The sequence below is a fragment of the Ovis aries genome, chromosome 15 (assembly GCF_016772045.2).
Source record: "Ovis aries strain OAR_USU_Benz2616 breed Rambouillet chromosome 15, ARS-UI_Ramb_v3.0, whole genome shotgun sequence".
NCBI classification, from domain to species: Eukaryota; Metazoa; Chordata; class Mammalia; order Artiodactyla; family Bovidae; genus Ovis; species Ovis aries.
Genome location: NC_056068.1, coordinates 34200451 through 34217102, shown reverse-complemented (window position 1 = coordinate 34217102; position 16652 = coordinate 34200451). Strand labels below are relative to the sequence as shown.

Genomic DNA, 16652 nt, shown 5'->3' with positions numbered 1-16652 from the left:
ATGGGTCATCCTAGAACCTTTCAACTTCAGTTCTCACATTCTGGTAATTCCAGTTCTACCCCATTCCCTTGTACTTGGATTCTCCCACTCTGATGGGCCAAAGAATTTTCCACAAAGATGGAGATGTTCATTATGTGGACTACCCAATAGGGTATCCACTAGCCATGTGTGGCTACTGAGCACTGAAATGTGGCTAATATGGTTGGGGAACTAACATCTTGATTTACATTTATTTTAATTATTTAAACAACCACAGTTGTCTAGTGGCCACCATATTTGCCAGGGTAGGTAGCCCTTTCCAACTCACATTTTGTTGGAACTGACTCTTAATTTTGGTTTCTGTCTTTGACACTTTCCCTTGAAACATCTTTAGCTATAATATAAGCTCTGCAGCCTGCTCAAACTCCAGACCCCAAGTGATCAGCTTTCAGTTTCATATCCATAACAAAATATTTCCTCTAAATCTCATGCAAATGTGATTTGATAATAACTTCTGTAGCATATGCTAGTCTATCTTTGTTAAGCCCCACAAGTTCATGTGCTTTGGTTCTCTGCCATTCTTAATCACTACTATTTTTAAACCTAGTTTTCATAGGAACTACTATCATGAGTTCTTCCCTTGTAAAAACTATATTGCCATCTTCTGTTTAGTTCTTAGTTTTGTATGCAGTGGTTGAGGAGTGAGAATTATGGAGTTGAAAAAATATGTAGATGTTTATAACAGCCTATGTAATAAATTCTATTGTGATTGGAAGATACTATTTTTGATGTAAACATCTACATATCTATTCAACTCCATAAGATAAACTCCCTTTGAGGCTTTCCTGATAGCTCAGTTGGTAAAGAATCCGCCTGTAATGCAGGAGACCCTGGTTCGATTCCTGGGTCAGGAAGATCTGCTGGAGAAGGGATAAACTACCCACTCCAGTATTCTTGGGCTTCCCTTGTGGCTCAGCTGGTAAAGAATCCGTCCACAGTGCAGGAGACCTGGGTTCGATCCCTGGGCTGGGAAGATCCCCTGGAGAAGGGAAAGGCTACCCACTCCAGTATTCCGGCCTGGAGAATTCCACGGACTGTACAGTCCATGGGGTCGCAAAGAGTCAGACATGACTGAGCAACTCTCACTTTCTCTAAACTCTCTTTGAGTCAACAACATAACTTCTATTTTTTCCCCTAAGGTTCTAATCTGCTGAGATCAAAGGGGATGTTTATTTCTCTTACATACTGTAGACTCTGGAGATCACTGATCATTTTATTTCTTATTTCAGCTAGGAAAAAATAAGGAAACCTGGCCCAAGTAAGCATGATGGACTAAAAGGAGGAAAGTTGTCCTTACTCTTCATTTATGCGTCCCCTAAAACATCTTCTTTCTTGGGAAGACAGTAGAATCTTAGTGTAGAAAGGGGCTTCAGAGATCATTTACTCCAAGCTTTCCGAAGATGCCTGAATCTTCTCTATCACAGGTGGGTATGGAACTTTTGCACGAACATTTCCATGGATGTAGAACTTATTAGCAGGCTGCATTTCAAATGGCTATTTTAGCAAGATCTCCATTTTGAACTAAAAGTTTGCTCTTTCTATCCAACTGTCCTTTACTTTAGATCTGTATAATAATCCCTCCAATACATAAGATGACCTTCAAATATTTAAATAAAGCTATAAACTCCCCTAAATTCCCAGGTTCCCTAAGGATCCTTCAGATTTTATGTATCTGATACATTTTTCTATCCCCTCACAATTCTGCTTACTTTCCTCCACATTTGCTCCAGGTTATGAATGTCCCTCTTCAAATGTGGTGCCCAATTCTCCAGGACAGAATACAAAAAAATTCTGACTTTCCATATAACCAGATGTTAGTCCTCTATAAAAAATTCTGTTGTGGTTGAAAAAGAGTTCAATACTCCTCCTATAAAACTTAATTAGCTCATTACCTTTTAAAAAGTTTGAGACATCTTCCAATTGTGGAATATTATCTTCCCGGTATCCACAGTATTTAGAAAGCAAAGGTAAGTTTTTGAGATACTCTCTGCAGGCGTGAGTTGGGTAAAGTTTGTTGAGCTCTCGGAACACAGTTCCCCAGGTCTTAATCTCTTCTTCAGTGAATTCAACCCTAGGAATGGGGTCTCCACTAATGAGATAAAGAGAAGTCATTTTGAATTAGCATCCAATAAACAGTAGCATATATTTTGTTTTCTATTTACTGTATGAGCATAATTTATGCCATTTATTTCATTTTTTCAAAGTTTTAAGTTATTTTTATAGTACACTTACTGTTTATAGTTCATAGCCAAATCTGCAAAATACTTTCGTCTTTTACGGTAGACGTTGTCTTTGAAGCCCTAAAAATTAAAGAAAAGTTTTTAAATATCCATTCTAAAATATACTTGACAAATGATTTAGAAAACATTTCATTATTATGCGAGTGACTATAAAGAAGGGCTATATAACTTATTTTGAGCAAGCACTGTTTAGAAGTTTACGATCATTTTAAAGTCAATGTTATATGATAGCTTTATATGATAGTGACTACAAAGATAAAAGATACTATGGATATAAAAATACTACAGTAGCTACAAAAATAAAATAGTTTGAGGAAAAAGAAAAGTACCACCCTAGTTAAAGTACATGGCTGTTTTCCAAGGGCAAGATTTTTTCTTAATTGTTTGACTACATCTTCAGTTATATTTTCCTATAAAGTAATCAATAACAAAGTAGTAATTACTAATATTTGATATCATGGCAGCTGAATCTAGCCTCAGAGTTTATTGCAAAATGCTGACATATTAATCACTTGCAGAAGAAAATAACGATAATAAAAACAGACAAAATAGCAACATTAGAATTTATACCTACAAAAGATATTTAATAAAAACAATAAGCAAAATAAGGCATCAAACAGTAAGTCTCAGGAGGAAATAATCCATGATACAAAATTGGAAAGAAGGGGAGGACACCTGAAAGGAAAGAATGAGATTTGTATGTTTAACGTAGATTTACAAGTCCCTACTATGCACCTGGCCTTGTGCTAAGATTCAGAAAAACACAGCACAATCTGGGTCTTCAAGGAGCTTATTTTAACCAATGATTTTGAAGCATATGATAAATGGCTTGTTAGAGACAGGCACAAATACCACTCGAACTCACAAGAGAAACTCGAATCCAAAGTATGTGAAGAGGACAGTGGGGGTAAGGAAAGGGTCCCCGGCATTGACTCCTAAGCTAAGTCTCAGAAGAGGAGCTGAGAGAGCTAGGTGTAGGACAGGAAGCACAGCACCAAGGACAACACAGAAATAATAGCATGTTGTGCCTGGGAAAATAGACACGATCCGACATTGAGGAAGTCTGGAGAGCGAGCTGGAGCGTGGTGAAGACTAGTTACAGGCCTGCTAACAAAGGTCTGTTTGAGAGCCTGGATTTTAGTCTTGGGGTAATTGGAAGCCATTAGGATTTTTTTTTAAATAACAACTTTATCAAGATGTAAAATCACATACCTTAAAATTGACATTTTAAAGTGTATAATTTAGTGGCTTCTAGGATATTGTGAACCACCTCCACCATGATTCCAGAACACTTTATCACCCCAAAAGAAACACCCTACTCATTTGCAGACTATTCCCGTTTTCCCTCATCCCCAGCCCTGAAAGCCACTAATCTACTTCCAATTGCTAGGAATGTGCCTGTTCTGGACATTGTATATAAAAGAAACCACACAATATATGGCCTTCTGTGAATGGCTTTTCTTTCACTATGACAGAGATTTCAAAGTTCTTCACCCATGCTGTAGCATGTTGAGTGTTTCACGCTTTTCTATGGCCATTAAAAGGAAAGTGAAGTCGCTCAGTTTGTGACCCCGTGGACTGTAGCATACCAGGCTCCTCTATCCATGGGATTTTTCAGGCAAGGGTAGTTGAGTGGGTTGCCATTTCCTTCTCCAGAGGATCTTCCCAACCCAGGGATCAAACCTGGTTGCAGGCTTTACCATCTGAGCCACCAGGGAAGCCTCACGGCCATTAGTATTTCATTTTGGGGACATACCATGCTGAAGTTATCCATCCATCATGATGGATATTTGGGTTGTTTCTACCTTTTTGCTACTATGAATAATGCTTTCATGAACAACCATTTACAAGTTTTCACATGGACTTTTATTTTCAATTCTCTTAGATCTGTACTTAACGCACAAGAGGGGTAATTGTGACACTCAGGCTTTAGATCATTCTTGTGACTATAAGGAGAACAGAATGGAGGTTGCAAGGATGAAGGCAGGGAAACCAGTTAAGGGATATGGTAAGAATAAACAAGGAGCAAATTTAAGAAGTAGTTAGGAGGTGAAAATCAGCAGGCCTTGGTAGTAGGTCAGTAAAACTGATTTACATCCTTTTCCCCTTTCCATAAACATGCCCCAGATTTTCTTACCTTTGAATCTTTGCTCGTTTTGCAATGAATTGTCCTTTCTCTCCATCTCTTTACTGCCCAAATTCTCTAAGGCAAAGTTAACAGGTTACCTTTCTCTGATCTCTTCAGCTAGAAGTGTTTCCTCCCTTGTGTACATCTCAAAACAGCCTTTGCATGCCACTTAGCACACTTTTCATATTTAAATCTTGTATGTGTGTTTATATATACCTGATTTACTTTTGCTGCTAGACTGTAAGCTCCCCAAGGGCAGTTATAGGAATTCATTCATTCCAATACTTACTTGATAAGATATTATTATAAATTCACTGATCAGCTGGGAGCTGTCTACAGCAGTACATGGTCACATTTATACAGCTAATGAGTGACAGAAGCTAGATTAAACCCCTGGCCTGTACAACTCTAATGTGGACTTGCTCTTCTCCTCCCGTCCTAGGATCCTAGATGTCCATAAGAAGTCCTAATGCTCCAGACTTAGTAATGCTCCAACTCATACCTGTACTGTATCACATTTTAATAGAAACTGCAGACACAGTCTTAACTGTAGCATAATTCTTGGAAGAGCTCTCAATTTTAAGAATTCCAGACACGGGACAGATGTTTTGGAGCCAATGAAATTGGATGCTCTTCAGTCACTTTGTATCAAGTCCACCAACATGAAGGTCTAATAACACTTCCTGAAACTCAGATTATTCAAGATCCTTATTTAGTCTAGAATAAGCACTTTCTCTAAAAAAGAAAAATAATACCCTTAACATTTTAGTTCGTTTTAAATTATTTTCATGAAAATATTATATTTTAATATTTTATATTTAAAATATTTACAGGATGGTCAGCATCCAGTTCGGATCCATACATCAGAACTCTGTTGGAACAATGGTCCAGGTCAGAAATCTTCTTTGGAAACCAAGGAACAGTTTCCATACCTGCAAAATACAAAAACCACTACCAGTTGAAGAGATCCTCTTAAATTAGGCAATAAGAAAGAAGAAATTAAGGAAGTCACAAATCCATTTGGATGAGATTTTTTATTTTGGCTTGCACTTTGAGGCAAAATGTAAACAAGTAAGTTGCTCTAGTTCTATTAAGTACATCTTATTCAAAATTTTTGAATTTAAAAATGTTTTGAGCCTTAACTTCCTAAGTCTTGGAGAAATGATGTATTTTAGTCACAGACCAAAAGTTCAAAACAGTTTAAGCTACAACTTTCAGTTAAATTCAGTCGCTCAGTTGTGTCTGAATCTTTGCAACCCCATGAATTGAAGCACGCCAGGCCTCCCTGTCCATCACCAACTCCTAGAGTTTACTCAGACTCAAGTCCATTGAGTCCGTGATGCCATCCAGCCATCTCATCCTTGGTCCTCCTGTTCTCCTCCTGCCCCCAATCCCTCCCAGCCTCAGGGTCTTTCCCAGTGAGTCAACTCTTCGCATGAGGTGGCCAAAGTACTGGAGTTTCAGCTTTAGCATCAGTCCTTCCAAAGAACACCCAGGACTGATCTCCTTTAGAATGGACTGGTTGGATCTCCTTGCAGTTCAAGGGACTCTCAAGAGTCTTCTCCAACACCACAGTTCAAAAGCATCAATTCTTCAGCACTTAGCCTTCTTCACAGTCCAACTCTCATATCCATACATGACCACTGGAAAAACCATAGCCTTGACTAGACGGACCTTTGTTGGCAAAGTAATGTCTCTGCTTTTTAATAGGCTGTCTAGGTTAGTCATAACTTTCCTTCCAAGGAGTAAGCATCTTTTAATTTCATGGCTGTAATCACCATCTGCAGTGATTTTGGAGCCAAGAAAAATTAAGTCTGACACTGTTTCCACTGTTTCCCCATCTATTTCCCATGAAGTGATGGGACCAGATGCCATGATCTTCGTTTTCTGAATGCTGAGCTTTAAGCCAACTTTTTCACTCTCCTCTTTCACTTTCATCTAGAGATTTTTTAGTTCCTCTTCACTTTCTGCCATAAGGGTGGTGTCATCTGCATATCTAAGGTTTTTGATATTTCTCCTGGCAATCTTGATTCTAGCTTGCGCTTCCTCCAGCCCAGTGTTTCTCATGATGTACTCTGCGTATAAGTTAAATAAGCAGGGTGACAATATACAGCCTTGACGTACTACTTTTCCTATTTGGAACCAGTCTGTTGTTCCATGTCCAGTTCTAACTGTTGCTTCCTGACCTGCATATACGTTTCTCAAGAGGCAGGTCAGGTGGTCTGTATTCCCATCTCTTTCAGAATTTTCCACAGTTTATTGTGATCCACACAGTCAAAGGCTTTGGCATAGCTACAACTTTAGCTATCTTTAAAAAGTAGATAAGGATGAACTTTACAGATCAAGGTGCAAATTTATTAAAAACTCTGAATGTTTTTAAATTTAAATGTTTAAAACTCTGAATGTCTTTAAATTTAAATACTTTTAAATTATTAAAAACTCTGAATGTGTGACTTAGCTGGTAAAGAATCTGCCTTTAATGCAGGACACCTGGGTTTGATACCTGGGTTGGGAAGATCCCCTGGAGAAGGAAAAGGCTATCCACTTCAGTATTCTGACCTGGAGAATTCATGACTATACAGTCCATAGGGTTGCAAAGAGTTGAACACAAGAAACTTTCACTTTCACTGAATGTTTATTTTTGTTGATTAAAAGTATCCTAGATATCACATATGTCTTTGCCACTTTGATCTTCTTGCCATCCCTCATACATACAAGCCTTCCTAAAGCTCTTCTCCCTGGAATAACTATTCCACTCCCAGTCCTGCTCCACCTCATCATTCAATTTTCCTGAGGATATCCTTCTCCTTCAAGACCCAAATCAAATGAGCCTTCCCTGACCCTGTAGGTGGCACTAATTCTCTATCTTCTAGGTTCCCGGGACTATGATTCTAATTCTTCAAAAGCTTTTACTAGAATCTGGGGAGGTGGGCTTGGGCAAGTAACTTAGAGTATATAAGTTTTCACAAAAACTGGTTGGGGTCCTTGGCTAAGAGGAGACTCTGCCGTGGGCCCACCAGTGTAACAAACTGCACTCCACTCTCTGCGTTGTCCTGAGTGAGTTTGTTTCCTGGAACGTGTGGCTACGACAGTGTGTTTGGAGGGCAGAAATCAGAAAACTAAGGCCTGGCTAAGCATCCAGAAGAAGAATAAACATACTTCTGACTCCTAGTGTTATCCATGAAACTAACAGGTTGACACAAATACCATACTGTCTGGACTACCAGATGTCCTGAAATCAGATATAATAAAAAAGCTAGAGAGATTAGGGAAAGATGGCGGAGGAATAGGACGGGAAGACCACTTTCTCCCTCACAAATTCCTCAAAAGAACATTTCAACGCCGAGCAAACTCCACAAAACAACTTCTGTAGGCTGGCAGAGGACATCAGGCAACCAGAAAAGCAGACCATTGTCTTCAAAAACAGATTTTTTAATCTTTGCTCTTAGGTTTTTGTTGTCAATTTTGTACATTTAAAAACCCAAACTTCACTACCCAAGTTTACCTGAGAGCGAGATTACTGGCTTGACCACTCTCTCCTCCTCTGGACTCTCCTTTTTCTCCACCAGGTGGCCTCTGTCTCTTCTCCCCCATCTCTTCTCTATCCAACTCTGTGAATCTCTGTGTGTTCCAGACGGTGGAGAACACCTAAGGAACTGGTTACTGGCAGGATTTGTCTCTCTCCTACTCATTCTTCTCTCTTATCCTCCTGGTCACCTCTATCTACTTCCTCTCTCTCCTCTTCCCCGTATAACTCTGTAAATACCTCTGAGCGGTCCAGACTATAGAGCGCACATAAGGAAGTGACTACTGGCTAGCTTGCTCTCTCCTCTTTTGATCTCACCGCATCTCATTCCAGTTACCTCTAACTACCCCCTCCATCTTCTCTTCTCCTTGTAACTCAGTGAACTTCTCTGAGTGTCCCTCAATGTGGAGAAACTTTTCATCTTTAACCTAGATGTTTTATCATCAGTGCTGTATAGATGGAGAAGTCTAGAGGCTACTGTAAAAATAAAACTGAAAACCAGAAGCAGGAGGCTTAAATCCAAAGCCTGAAAACATTAGAGAACTCTTGAATTCAGGGAACATTAAGCAATAGGAGCTCATCAAATGCCTTCATACCTACACCGAAACCAAGCTCCACCCAAGGGCCAACAAGTTCCAAAACAAGACATACCACGCAAATTCTCCAGCAACACAGGAACATTCCCCTGAGCTTCAATATACAGGCAGCTCAAAACTATCCCAAAACCTTTGATGTCTCATAACCCATTACGGGTCACTCCACTGCACTCCAGAGAGAAGAAACCCAGCTCCACCCACCAAAACTCCAACACAAGCCTCCCTAACCAGGAAACCTTGACAAGCCACTGATAGAACCCCACCCAAAGTGAGGAAGCTCCATAATAAAGAGAACTCCACAAATTACCAGAATATAAAAAGGCCACCCCAAACGCAGCAATATAACCAAGATGAAGAGACAGAGGAATACTCAGCAGGTAAAGGAACAGGAGAGTTGCCCCCCAAACCAAACAAAAGAGGATGAAGTAGGGAATCTACCGGAGAAGGAATTCCGAATATTGATAGTGAAAATGATCCAAAATCTTGAAATCAAAATGGAATCACAGATAAATAGGCTAGAGACAAGGATTGAGAAGATGCAAGAAAGGTTTAACAAGGACCTAGAAGAAATAAAAAGAGTCAAAATATAATGAATAACGCAATAAATGAAATCAGAAACACTCTGGAGGCAACAAATAGTAGAATAACGGAGGCAGAAGATAGGATTAGTGAAATAGAAGATAGAATGGTAGAAATAAATGAATCAGAGAGGAAACAAGAAAAACGAATTAAAAGAAATGAGGACAATCTCAGAGACCTCCAGGACAATATGAAACACTCCAACATTCGAATTATAGGAGTCCCAGAAGAAGAAGACAGAAAGAAAGATCATGAGAAAATCCTTGAGGAGATAATAGTTGAAAACTTCCCTAAAATGGGGAAGGAAATAATCACCCAAGTCCAAGAAACACAGAGAGTTCCAAATAGGATAAACCCAAGGCAAAACACCCCAAGACACATATTAATCAAATTAACAAAGATCAAACACAAAGAACAAATATTAAAAGCAGCAAGGGAAAAACAACAAATAACACACAAGGGGATTCCCATAAGGATAACAGCTGATCTTTCAATAGGAACTCTTCAGGCCAGGAGGGAATGGCAAGACATACTTAAAGTGACGAAAGACAATAACCTACAGCCCAGATTACTGTACCCAGCAAGGATCTCATTCAAATACGAAGGAGAAATCAAAAGCTTTACAGACAAGCAAAAGCTGAGAGAATTCAGCACCACCAAACCAGCTCTCCAACAAACTCTAAAGGATATTCTCTAGACAGGAAACACGAAAGGGTGTATAAACCCGAACCCAAAACAATAAAGTAAATGGTAACGGGATCATACTTATCAATAATTACCTTAAACATAAATGGGTTGAACGCCCCAACCAAAAGGCAAAGGCTGGCCGAATGGATACAAAAAACAAGACCCCTCTATATGCTGCTTACAAGAGACCCACCTCAAAACAGGGGACACATACAGACTGAAAGTGAAGGGCTGGAAAAGATATACCACGCAAACAGAGACCAAAAGAAAGCAGGAGTGGCAATACTCATATCCGATAAAATAGACTTTAAAACAAAGGCTGTGAAAAGAGACAAAGAAGGCCACTACGTAATGATCAAAGGAACAATCCAAGAAGAAGATATAACAATTATAAATATATATGCACCCAATATAGGAGCACCGCAATATGTAAGACAAATGCTAACAAGTATGAAAGGGGAAATCAACAATAACACAATAATAGTGGGAGACTTTAATACCCCACTCACACCTATGGACAGATCAACTAAACAGAAAATTAACAAAGAAATGCAAACTTTAAATGATACATTAGATCAGTTAGACCTAATTGATATCTATAGGACATTTCACCCCAAAACAATGAATTTCACCTTTTTTCAAGTGCTCATGGAACCTTCTCCAGGATAGATCACATCCTGGGCCATAAATCTAAACTTGATAAATTAAAAAAAATCGAAATCATTCCAAGCATCTTTTCTGACCATAATGCATTAAGATTAGATCTCAATTACAGGAGAAAAACTAATAAAAATTCCAACATATGGAGGTTGAACAACACACTTCTGAATAACCAACAAATCACAGAAGAAATCAAAAAAGAAATCAAAATATGCATAGAAACTAATGAAAATGAAAACACAACAACCCAAAACCTGTGGGACACTATAAAAGCAGTGCTAAGAGGAAAGTTCATAGCAATACAGGCATACCTCAAGAAACAAGAAAAAAGTCAAATAAATAACCTAACTCTACAACTAAAGCAACTAGAAAAGGAAGAATTGGAGAACCCCAGAGTAAGTAGAAGGAAAGAAATCTTAAAAATTAGGGCAGAAATAAATGCAAAAGAAACAAAAGAGACCATAGCAAAAATCAACAAAGCCAAAAGCTGGTTCTTTGAAAGGATAAATAAAATTGACAAACCATTAGCCAGACTCATCAAGAAGCAAAGAGAGAAAAATCAAATCAATAAAATTAGAAATGAAAATGGAGAGATCACAACAGACAACACAGAAATACAAAGGATCATAAGAGACTACTATCAGCAGTTGTATGCCAATAAAATGGACAACGTGGAAGAAATGGACAAATTCTTAGAAAAGTACAATTTTCCAAAACTGAACCAGGAAGAAATAGAAAATCTTAACAGACCCATCACAAGCACGGAAATTGAAACTGTAATCAGAAATCTTCCAGCAAACAAAAGCCCAGGTCCAGACGGCTTCACAGCTGAATTCTACCAAAAATTTCGAGAAGAGCTAACACCTATCCTACTCAAACTCTTCCAGAAATTGCAGAGGAAGGTAAACTTCCAAACTCATTCTATGAGGCCACCATCACCCTAATACCAAAACCTGACAAAGATGTCACAAAAAAGAAAACTACAGGCCAATATCACTGATGAACATAGATGCAAAAATCCTCAACAAAATTCTAGCAATCAGAATCCAACAACACATTAAAAAGATCATACACCATGACCAAGTGGGCTTTATCCCAGGGATGCAAGGATTCTTCAATATCCACAAATCAATCAATGTAATTCACCACATTAACAAATTGAAAAATAAAAACCATATGATTATCTCAATAGATGCAGAGAAGGCCTTTGACAAAATTCAACATCCATTTATGATAAAAACTCTCCAGAAAGCAGGAATAGAAGGAACATACCTCAACATAATAAAAGCTATATATGACAAACCCACAGCAAACATTATCCTCAATGGTGAAAAATTGAAAGCATTTCCCCTAAAGTCAGGAACAAGACAAGGGTGTCCACTTTCACCGCTACTATTCAACATAGTTCTGGAAGTTTTGGCCACAGCAATCAGAGCAGAAAAAGAAATCAAAGGAATCCAAATTGGAAAAGAAGTAAAACTCTGTTTGCAGATGACATGATCCTCTACATGGAAAACCCTAAAGACTCCACCAGAAAATTACTAGAGCTCATCAATGAATATAGTAAAGCTGCAGGATATAAAATCAATACACAGAAATCCCTTGCATTCCTATACACAAATAATGAGAAAGTAGAAAAAGAAATTAAGGAAACAATTCCATTCACCATTGCAATGAAAAGAATAAAATACTCAGGAATATATCTACCTAAAGAAACTAAAGACCTATATATAGAAAACTATAAAACACTGATGAAACAAAACAAAGAGGACACTAATAGATGGAGAAATATACCATGTTCATGGATGCAAAGAATCAATACAGTGAAAATGAGTATACTACCCAAAGCAATTTACAAATTCAATGCAATCCCTATCAAGCTACCAGCCACACTTTTCACAGAACTAGAACAAATAATTTCAAGATTTGTATGGAAATACAAAAAACCTCGAATACCCAAAGCAATCTTGAGAAAGAAGAATGGAACTGGAGGAATCAACTTGCCTGACTTCAGGCTCTACTACAAAGCCACAGTCATCAAGACAGTATGGTACTAGCACAAAGACAGACATATAGATCAATGGAACAAAATAGAAAGCCCAGAGATAAATCCACACACATATGGACACCTTATCTTTGACAAAGGAGGCAAGAATATACAATGGAGAAAAAGACAATCTCTTTAACAAGTGGTGCTGGGAAAACTGGTCAACCACTTGTAAAAGAATGAAACTAGATCACTTTCTAACACCGCACACAAAAATAAACTCAAAATGGATTAAAGATCTAAATGTAAGATCAGAAACTATAAAACTCCTAGAGGAGAACATAGGCAAAACACTCTCAGACATAAATCACAGCAGGATCCTCTATGATCCACCTCCCAGAATTCTGGAAATAAAAGCAAAAATAAACAAATGGGATCTAATTAAAATTAAAAGCTTCTGCACAACAAAGGAAAATATAAGCAAGGTGAAAAGACAGCCTTCTGAATGGGAGAAAATAATAGCAAATGAAGCAACTGACAAACAACTAATCTCAAAAATATACAAGCAACTTATGCAGCTCAATTTCAGAAAAATAAATGACCCAATCAAAAAATGGGCCAAAGAACTAAATAGACATTTCTCCAAAGAAGACATACGGATGGCTAACAAACACATGAAAAGATGCTCAACATCACTCATTATTAGAGAAATGCAAATCAAAACCACAATGAGGTACCACTTCACACCAGTCAGAATGGCTGCAAGCAATCAATGCTGGAGAGGGTGTGGAGAAAAGGGAACCCTCCTACACTGTTGGTGGGAATGCAAACTAGTACAGCCACTATGGAGAACAGTGTGGAGATTCCTTAAAAAATTGCAAATAGAACTACCTTATGACCCAGCAATCCCACTTCTGGGCATACACACTGAGGAAGCCAGAATTGAAAGAGACACATGTACCCCAATGTTCATCGCAGCACTGTTTATAATAGCCAGGACATGGAAACAACCTAGATGTCCATCAGCAGATGAATGGATAAGAAAGCTGTGGTACATATACACAATGGAGTATTACTCAGCCGTTAAAAAGAATTCATTTGAATCAGTTCTGATGAGATGGATGAAACTGGAGCCAATTATACAGAGTGAAGTAAGCCAGAAAGAAAAACACCAATACAGTATACTAACACATATATATGGAATTTAGGAAGATGGCAATGACGACCCTGTATGCAAGATAGGAAAAAAGACACAGATGTGTATAATGGACTTTTGGACTCAGAGGGAGAGGGAGAGGGTGGGATGATTTGGGAGAATGGCATTCTAACATGTATACTATCATGTAAGAATTGAATAGCCAGTCTATGTCTGACGCAGGGTGCAGCATGCTTGGGGCTGGTGCAGGGGGATGACCCAGAGAGATGTTGTGGGGAGGGAGGTGGGAGGGGGGTTCATGTTTGGGAACGCATGTAAGAATTAAAGATTTTAAAATTTAAAAAATAAAAAACTAAAAAAAAAAAAAGCTAAAGTAATTATCCATTTAGTTGTACGTGTATACTTTTTCCCCCAAAAAATAAAAGTTTTCCATGAGGAAAAAAAAAAAAAAAAAAAAGCTTTTACTATGTTTTACTGTAATGAAACCGTATATGGCTGTCTTACAGAAAAGAACTGGAATGACTCTAGGGTATGATTATTTTTTTATATCCCCATTTCTTAGTAGAAATATCTGACACAAGCTGCTGTTCCCTAAATATCAACTGAACAATTTAGCCACTATAAAACTCATCATTTTATAGACGAGGTAACCAAAGTCCAGGGCTTCCCAAGTAAAGAATCTGCCTGCCAATGCAGGGGACACAGGTTCGATCCCTGGGTCAGGAAGATCCCCTGGAGAAGAGAATGGCAACCCACTCCAGTATTCTTGCCTGGAGAATCCCATGAACAGAGGAGCCTGGCGGGCTATAGTCCATGGGGTCACAAATAGCTGGACATGACTGAAGTGACTTAGCACACATAAGCATACAAACACATAACAGATGACAATCAGCACTTATTACATCCCCAATCTTGTAACATAATCTGAAGGGATTATTTAAAATTGAGGACCATATACAATAATGACTGATTTATTTGCTTGTGTTTTGCCCTAGGTAAACTACAAGGATTTTTTCACAATAGAGATTTTAGACTATATCCTTGCTATCTGAGCATCCAAAAACTTAGAGGGCTTTACTGCTTTTCCATTTGGTTTTGGTGGAAGTGAGGGCAAGGAAGAATGTTGTATTTCACATATAAAGTATTTCATATCATAGTTGTCAGTAATTGTCAACAGTTTCAGCAGATTTAAATATCCATTTAATATCTGCTAAGAATCTGCCCTGTAAGAGTTATTAAGTGCTCAGAGATTGTGAATTTGAGATTTGTGAAACCAAGAAATGCCTGACAATTTAAAAATTGAGATAACTAAATGGATTTCTAACTATTCTGAATTCTTTATTATACTCAAGGTTTCCTTTTCTCTTCTCTCACCTTTGATAAAGTGTTGCTTTATAATTTTTCTTTAGCACCTTGAGCAGTTACATTTTGTATTTCTTTATTATCAGATTGCAAGCAATTTGAAGAGACAGTGTTTGATTTTTACTTTCATGCCTTTAAGATAAACATAAGATCAGACACATATATTATGCACTTTATCATCTGAGTAGCATTTTCACCTTTCAACTTACCGTCTTCCTTCACAGTAAAATTATCTGGTAGATTCACAGAGAGAATATTAGAATGAGACTTCAATAGATGAAAAATATCATTCAGTTGTTCTCTACTGATATCACAGTCAACAAAAATCTCAAATTCTGAGCTTCTTCTCTTTGATTTTCGGGACTCGATGTGTAACAGGTTCACATGCTTCTCCTGTGGAAAGAAGAAGGTGAAGAGTATCCATGGCTGCCACAAATGGTTATAGTCTCTGAGCGAACTGCTTTCATTACTGCTGAAAATCAATCTCATCATTTGTCACGGTAGCCAGCGGGGGGGAAAGTCCATTTCCAGTCCTGCCAGCAGCAAAACAATTCCTCCTAAATGTTAGGTACTTTTTTTTTAAGTTTGAAAAATTCATCACACCCTCCAGAAACCAATAAATGAAATGAACACCCACTAGGGAGTCCCCCAGATTTCCACAACTGATTGGCATTCAAATCAAAAGACCTAGTCTCCTAGATGAAAAGAACTCTTTGAAAATTCTCACAAATAAAGGCTAGCTTTTTGAAAAAGTTATCTTAGTGTCTAGTCCTTCAGAAAGAAAAGTTTCCTTTGAAAAAATCCATTTACTAAAACTAGATGAACAGCTTGAACACAAAATGTTGAATACCTCCAATCTCCTAGGCTACAAACTCAAGTAACAAGCTGAATCAGATTGCTTCGTCTGATGTCTTCCCATGCCAGCCTGAGCTATGGGTGCCATATGTGTAAACCTGCTAGGGGAGGGTATCTTCTGTTACCAATTTGGGTAGTGAGGGAAAACCCTGGTGGCATAATCATGAAACATAAGAACCAATCATCCAACCTCTAAAAAGTGAGAAAGAGTAGATGCTCTCCAATATTAACATGTCGAATCTAACTTAATTTTATGAACACCTGTATAGCCAGGTAAGGGCGGTGAAGCATATGAAGAAAGACAAGACATACAAGGAGCTGACAATCTAGTTGGCTAATACATGAAAGACTAAGTGTGTGTGTGTGTGTGTGTGCACGCAGGCATGCACGCACGCACACGCTCAGTCGTGTCCAACTTTTTGTGGCTCTGTGGACTATAGCCCGCCAGGATCCTCCTCTGTCCATGGAATTTTCCAGGCAAGAATACTGGAGTGGGTTGTCATTTCCTACTCCAGAGGATCTTCCCCGCCCAGGGATCAAACCTTCATTTCTTGTGTCTCCTGCATCGGCAAGTGGATTCTTTACCACTAGCACCACCTAGCGAGCCTGAAAGACTTCAGAAAATACAAATAGTTTGGCTTCAGGGGCAGAAGATGTTCCACAAAGGGAAAAAGCATCATGAGCTAGAGAAAGTAGAAGCTTCTATGAAGTAGATAGGAACTGAGGCGAGTCTTAATAAACAGAAGGGGAGAAGTGGGATTCCAAACAAAAGGGACTTGTATGAGTAAAAGTAGGGATGAGATAATTATCAGGGAGCATGAACTTGATAAATAACAA

The 16652-nt window shown here is 38.4% G+C and overlaps 1 protein-coding gene across 5 annotated transcripts in view; it reads right to left on the bottom strand.

The window, feature by feature from the left end:
• The window catches only part of TPH1 (tryptophan hydroxylase 1), a 37171-nt gene that overhangs the window by 10898 nt on the left and 9621 nt on the right, over positions 1 to 16652 (bottom strand). For 4 of the 5 annotated variants that reach the window (XM_060399339.1, XM_060399337.1, XM_060399338.1 and 1 more), the window contains 4 exons: positions 15170 to 15353; positions 5239 to 5339; positions 2272 to 2339; positions 1932 to 2128 (listed from right to left, as the gene is read on the bottom strand). In XM_060399339.1, the coding sequence (XP_060255322.1) occupies positions 1932 to 2128; positions 2272 to 2339; positions 5239 to 5339; positions 15170 to 15353 (550 nt within the window). Of the gene's footprint in view, positions 1 to 1931; positions 2129 to 2271; positions 2340 to 4416; positions 4483 to 5238; positions 5340 to 15169; positions 15354 to 16652 lie in introns of all 5 variants that reach the window. The other variant, XM_060399336.1, reaches the window with a different exon arrangement.